Source organism: Ornithorhynchus anatinus, chromosome 6 (genome assembly GCF_004115215.2).
Source record: "Ornithorhynchus anatinus isolate Pmale09 chromosome 6, mOrnAna1.pri.v4, whole genome shotgun sequence".
In the NCBI taxonomy this organism is placed as follows: Eukaryota; Metazoa; Chordata; class Mammalia; order Monotremata; family Ornithorhynchidae; genus Ornithorhynchus; species Ornithorhynchus anatinus.
The window spans coordinates 15,943,101-15,949,882 of record NC_041733.1 but is presented as its reverse complement, the minus strand read 5'-3'; the positions used below and the strand labels follow the sequence as shown (position 1 = coordinate 15,949,882).

Sequence of the window (6,782 nt, the reverse complement as noted above, 5' to 3'; positions counted from 1 at the left end):
GTGCTATCGCCTGGATTGGTTGGTTTAGAACTACAGACTCCTTGGCCGGTATTTAAATAAAAGGAGGGAAATAGTGTAATAATAATGACGACGGCATTTGTTAACAACAATGGCGGTATTTGTTAAGCGCTCACTCTGGGCCGAGCACCGTTCTAAGCGCCGGGGGAGATACGGGGTCATGGGGGTGTCCCACGCGAGGCTCACGGTTAATCCCCATTTTCCAGATGAGGGAACCGAGGCCCAGAGAAGCGAAGCGACTCGCCCACGGTCACCCAGCTGACGAGGGGCAGAGCCGGGAGTCGAACACGTGGTCTCCGAGTCCCGAGCCGGGGCTCTTTCCATTGAGCCGCGCCGCTTCTCCGATTTGTTAATTTGTTAGGCACTTACCAGGTGCCAAGCACTGTGTAAGCCAGCAGGGACTGCTTCGCAGACCTGGTTTTCCTACCGAAAGAACGAACGCAGGCGCCTCCGTGCTACCAAGGAGGCCGTGCCGCTCCCAGCGGACAGAGCTACGGCCACAGGGCGAGAAGCAGCGTGGCCGGTGGCTAGAGCACGGGTCTGGGAGTCAGAGGACCTGGGTTCCAATCCAGACCCTGCCATCCCGCCCGCCGCGTGACCTCGGCCGAGGCACTTCGCTTCTCTGCGCCTCCGTCCCCTCATCTGCAAAATGGAGAGTCAGTGCCCGTTCTTCCTCCCGCTTAGACCAGTGAGCCCCAGCCCCAGAAACCCCAGTGTTTCTGACAGTGCTCGGCACATAGCAAGTTCATCCATTCAGTAGTATTTATCGAGCGCTTACTATGTGCAGAGCACTGTACGAAGCGCTCGGAATGGACCGATCGGTAACAGATACGGTCCCGGCCCTTCGACGGGCGCGCAGTCTGGTCGGGGGAGACGGACGAGAAGGATAGCGGTAAATAGACTCGAGGGGACGACCATCTCATTAAGACGGTAGCGAGTGCTTAACGAATATCCTAATTATCAATATTTTTATCAGGGCTCCAGCTACAAGCCAGGCCTGGATAAGAGGTGGAGGGGGTAGGGGGAGAAAGCCAGCCAACGGCCATTTGCTCGTTTCATCTTCCAGTGGAAGTGGCTCTGATTAAATTAAGGGTCTTGAAGTCTTCTAAATTGCCTCTTTTTGCCGGCCCGTTCCATACGAAGAATTCTAACGCGAGGTTTCTGGTTGAAATTAGAAATGTGAGGGAATTGCGCACCAGGTAGGTAATAAATCCCGTAGGGAAAGGGTCGTCGAAGTCGCTTTTCAAGGGGCGAATACATTGGAGGATGGCTCTTGGGTGTGGTTTTTTTTTTCCCGGCCTCCTTAGAGGCCAGTGGCAACCTAGGCGGTGAAGTAATTCTCCCCCTCTCTCCGTCTCTCTCTCTCCCCTGAATTTTCTTCTTCAACTCTCCCTCTCGGGCAATTCTAGCCCTTCTCCCCCGTTGAGAAGCAGTGTGGCCTAGTGGAAAGAGCACGGCCCTGGGAGTCAGAGAACCTGGGTTCTCATCCCAGTTCCCCCACTTGGCTGCCGTGGGACCTTGAGCAAGTGACTTAATGGCTCTGAGCCTCGGTTTCCTCATCTGTAAAATGGAGATTGAATACCCGTTCTCCCCCCTCCCGTGCCGTGGCGGGCAGGGACTGTGTCTCACCTGATTATCTCGGATCTACCCCAGTGCTTGGCACAGAGTAAGCAAAGCAGCGGGGCTCAGTGGAAAGAGCCCGGGCTCGGGAGTCAGAAGTCATGGGTTCAAATCCCGGCTCCGCCACTTGTCGGGGCGAGTCACTTCACTTCTCTGGGCCTCAGTTACCTCATCTGGAAAACGGGGATTAAGGCTGTGAGCCCCACATGGGACAACCCGATTTCCCTGTATCTCCCCCAGCGCTAAGAACAGTGCTCCGCACACGGTAAGCGCTTAACAGATACCAACATTATTAAATACCGCCGTTAATATCATTATTATGGACTGGAGCGGAGAAATTGCCACAGTTTCTCAGAAGGGTAAATGATTCCTGCCTCACCACGGTGAGGAACTGCACTCCGGGGCCTCTCCTCCCCCCAGACTGCACCCCGAATCCCAGAGGAACCAGAGATAAATAATAATGTTGGTATTTGTTAAGCGCTTACTATGTGCCGAGCACCGTTCTAAGCGCTGGGGTAGACACAGGGGAATCAGGTTGTCCCACGTGGGGCTCACGGTCTTAATCCTCATTTTACAGATGAGGTAATCGAGGCACCGAGAAGTTAAGTGACTGAGGCACAGAGAAGTGAAGTGCCTTGCCCAAAGTCACACAGCTGACAAGTGGCCGAGCCGGGATTCGAACCCATGATCTCCGACTCCAAAGCCCGTGCTCTTTCCACTGAGCCACACTGCTTAGATACAGGAAATCCACTTCCTTCCCACCCCTCCGGGCGCACGTCTCCTGTTTCTTTTACACTTGCCCGAGCGCTTAGTACAGTACACCGCTCTCAGTGGACTGGCTCAATAGATGCCGTCTCGGTCCACAGCTTCAAAGCGGGGGCCGCGTCGGAGGCCCGGCTCCCGGTCAGAGGCTCCCGGCGCTGCGAGGGATGATTTCGGGATCCCGTCGGCGTTCCGAGCCGCCTAGCCGGCCGCCGAAACGACCCGGCGGGCCGCTCCCCGCGGTGGCACCCGAGAAACCCTTAGGGATCCAAGCCGGTCACCACGAGTATCGTTTTATTTTCCACCATCCTCGCCATCGGCGGAATGGACCGGGGGGGGGGGGGCGGGGGACGGGGACGGGACGTGGAGGAATGGAAAATAAATAACGCCGTCCCGTCTCACGGGCCGGCGGCAGAAATAAACGGTTCCCCTGAAAATAGGGGCCCAGTGTGGGACCGGACGGAGCCAGGTGGCCGCCCCTTCCGAAGGCCGGGCCCACGCGAGGAGGCCCGGCGGTAAGGGGGCCTCCCTCCCGACGGTCCCGGTGATACCCTCCCCTCGACGGAAGGTCCCCGGGTCCCGGAGCCGAGGCGGCGGGCCCGACCGGCCGACAACGCCTCCCTCGGGCCCGCCGCTTCCGGAGGCTCCGTCAAAGTGACTGTGGCAAATTAATGCAAGTTCCAGGCTGGGGGATTTGAGTCCCGTGGGGCCGGCCCCGTCGGAGGGACCGGGGGAGACCGAGGGGATGCCGGATACGTTAGTCCCGGCTCCGGGGAAGAGGCGGGAAGGAAGGGCAGGCGCCGAGAGACCACCGGGTGACCTCCGGCCCCTAATAGTCCCCGGCGAAGGGGGGGGCCCGGGCCTCGGCCTCCCGCCTGCGGCAGTGCTTGGGACAGTCGCCGTGCTTGGGGCCGGGCCCGTCGCAGTGCTCGCCGCGGCCGCCCTGCTTGGACCGCGGGGAGGAGGCCGGCGAGGGGCCCGGCGACTTCTCGTGGCCGTTGCAGCGATGCACCAGGACGGGGTCCGGGGCCCCGGACTTGCTCTTCAGGAGACGCTGCAGCACCTGTTTGTCGGACCGCTCCTTCCGGAAGTCGTCTTCGAAGATCTTGAGCTGCCGGGAGAAGGTGGGGGAAGGGAGAGGGTAATCACGGCGAGGAGGACGACGACGGTCACGATGGTATCCGTTAGGCGCTCGCCGCGCGGCAGGCACCGTTCTACGCGCTGGAGGAGACGCGAGGTCGTCGGGTCGCGCCCTGTGGGGCTCGCCGTCTTAATCCCCGTTTTACAGACGAGGCAACTGAGGCCCAGTGAAGTGACTCGCCCAAAGTCACACGGCTGACAAGCGGCGGAGTCGGGATTAGAGCCTACGACCCCCGACCCCTAAGCCCGGGGTCTTTCCCCTACGCCGTGCCGCCTCTCTATGTAAATCGCGATACCGGCGAAGCGCCGGCCACGTGGCCGGCACTGTTCTAAACGCGGGGCTCGACACGAAGTAGTAATAATAATAACGTTGGTATCTGTTAAGCGCTTACTACGTGCAGAGCACTGTTCTAAGCGCTGGGGGGGATACGAGGTGATCGGGTTGTCCCCCGTGGGGCTCACGGTCTTCGTTTTACAGATGAGGTGACGGAGGCCCAGAGGAGTGAAGTGACTCGCCCAGAGTCACACGGCTGACGAGCGGCGGAGCCGGGATTAGAACCCGTGACCTCTGACTCCCCAGCCCGGGCTCTCTCCGCTGAGCCCCGCTGTTGGACGCTGTCCGTGTCCCTCGTGTCCGACTCCTTGGGGAAGCAGCGCGGCTCAGTGGAAAGAGCCCGGGCTTCGGTGTCAGAGGTCACGGGTTCGACTCCCGGCCCCGCCGCTCGTCAGCTGGGTGACCGGGGGCGCGTCGCTTCGCTTCTCTGGGCCTCAGTTCCCTCCTCTGAGAAACGGGGATGAACCGCGAGCCTCACGTGGGACGACCCGATGACCCTGTATCTCCCCCAGCGCTTAGAACGGGGCTCTGCACATAGTAAGCGCTTAACCAATACCAACCTTAGGTGGGGCTCCCGGCCTTCGTCCCCATTCTGCAGATGAGGTAACCGAGGCACAGAGACGTGCCCGGGGCACCCGGCGGACGAGCAGCAGCGTGGAGAAGCAGCGTGGCTCGGTGGAAAGAGCCCGGGCTTCGGAGTCAGAGGCCATGGGTTCGAATCCCGGCTCTGCCGCTCGTCAGCCGTGTGACTGTGGGCGAGTCACTTCGCTTCTCTGGGCCTCGGTTCCCTCATCTGTCAAATGGGGATTAAGACCGTGAGCCCCACGTGGGACAATTCCCCTGTGTCTACCCCAGCGCTTAGAACGGTGCTTGGCACATAGTAAGCGCTTAACAAATACCAACGTTATTATTATTATCATTATTATTATTACGAGGGCGGAGCCGGGATCGGGACCCAGATCCATCCGACCCCTAGGCCCGCGCCCTAGCCATCAGGCCACGCTGCCCAACCCACGATTCCGGGAGGAGGGTTGCCGGGGAGAACCGGAGGGTGAATGAGGAGAGGAGCGCCGCCGCCTTCGATCCTCTTCCCACGTGCGGGTAGGTCCCGCTGGGTGACCGCGTCGATGACAGGAAGGGGCCGGATTCCCCTTTCGGGGGAAATGCGGGCAGGGGACAGACCTGTTCTTGCAGAAGCATCATCTGTTGCCTCATTTCTTCTTCCTTCTTGCGGAGCTTCACGTTCTCCGCCTTGATCCGTTCCCGGTCCTTGTGCTCGGTCAGGTAGTCGGCCTCGTAGATCTCCGTCTGTGCCGGAGGAGGACGGGGTCCCGTGAGGGAAGGGGGCGAGGCCGGGGAGGGTTTAGGGGAGAGGAAGGACGACACCCCCCCCCCCCCCCCCCCCCCGTCCCGGGGATCGGGGACCCAGTGGGTGCCCAGGAGCGATCAGAGCGGAGGCCGTGGGGAAAACGTGGCGGGGGGGAAACCCATTCCCGGCCCGCAGTGAGCTCACGATCTAATAATAACGTTGGTATTTGTTAAGCGCTTACTCTGGGCGCAGCACCGTTCTAAGCGCCGGGGGAGATCCGGCGTCACCGGGTCGTCCCACGTGAGGCTCCCAGTCTTCATGCCCATTTGACGGATGAGGGAACCGAGACCCAGAGAAGCGAAGCCACTTGCCCACGGTCACCCAGCTAAGTGGCCGAGGCGGGATTCGAACCCGCGACCTCTGACTCCCGAGCCCGGGCTCTGGTAAGCTTGTTGCGGGCGGGGAACGTGTCTCTTACGCTGTCCCAAGCGCTTGGTACAGCGCTCAGTGGATCCCCCTGATTGAGCAGGGCCCCCATCTTGATCGACCGGGCGTTTACCGTAACGCGGAGCGCTGTGCTAAGCGCTCACCCCCCCCCCCCCCCCCCCGGCAACACACCGACCTGACACTTCAAGACTTCCAACTGATCCTTCAGGTCCGTCACCTCCCTCCTGGGGTCCGAGTCGTCCGGCGGGGCCCGGCTGGGCGACGAGAGGAGCTTTTGCCGGTAGGTCTTGGGCAGCTCGCCGTTCCGCCCCTTCTGGCCCGCTGCTTCGTACTTCCGGCCAGGGTTGTCCTTCAAGCTCTTCCTGCCCAGCGGGAAGGGGGAGTCGCCGGAGTCCTCCCAAGTGACGGAGAAGGGCACCCCCAGAGCCTAAGAAATTGAGAACAAAAATAACAGCGACCGCGGTACCGGTTACTACGCGCCGGGCACCGTACTGAGCGCCGGGGAAGAAAGCCGGAGAGATTGGGGGCTCAACTCCTAAGAAGGGTCGAAGAAGCACGGCCCTAGAGGGGTAGAGCACGAGCCCGTCGTCGTTTTGGTATTGGTTAAGCGCTTACTATGTGCCAGGCACCGTACTAAGCGCTGGGGTAGGTACGGGGTCATCGGGTGGTCCCGCGTGAGGCTCCCAGTCGATCCCCATTCTACAGATGAGGTAACCGAGGCACCCGTCAAACGGCAGGGACCGTCTCTACCTGCTGCCGACTTGTTCATTCCAAGCGCTTAGTGCTCTGCACGTAGTGAGCGCTCAATAAATACTATTGAATGAATGAATGAATAATAATAATAATAATGACGATGGCTTTTGTTAAGCGCTTACTAGGTGTCAAGCACTGTTCTAAGCGCTGGGGGGGATACGAGGTCATCGGGGTGTCCCACATGGGGCTCACAGTCTTCATCCCCATTTTACAGCTGAGGGAACTGAGGCACAGAGAAGTGACTTGCCCCCAGTCACCCAGCGGACAAGCGGCAGAGCCGGGAGTCGAACCCATGACCTCTGACTCCCAAGCCCGGGCTCTTTCCGCTGAACCACGCTGCTTGTGAGTCAGAAGGGTCCGGGTTCTAATCCCGGCTCCTCCACTCGTCAGCCGGGTGAC

The 6,782-nt window shown here is 60.4% G+C and overlaps 1 protein-coding gene across 1 annotated transcript in view; it reads right to left on the bottom strand.

Moving 5' to 3' along the window:
* Nucleotides 1–2,753: 2,753 nt before the first annotated feature.
* The window catches only part of LOC114812806, a 51,132-nt gene continuing 47,103 nt past the window's right edge, over nucleotides 2,754–6,782 (bottom strand). Inside the window, exons 5-7 of the mRNA XM_029067098.2 lie at nucleotides 5,806–6,057; nucleotides 5,057–5,182; nucleotides 2,754–3,511 (exon numbers count right to left, since the gene is read on the bottom strand). Coding sequence (XP_028922931.1) covers nucleotides 3,230–3,511; nucleotides 5,057–5,182; nucleotides 5,806–6,057 — 660 coding nt within the window. The 3' untranslated portion in view covers nucleotides 2,754–3,229. The remainder of the gene's footprint in view (nucleotides 3,512–5,056; nucleotides 5,183–5,805; nucleotides 6,058–6,782) is intronic.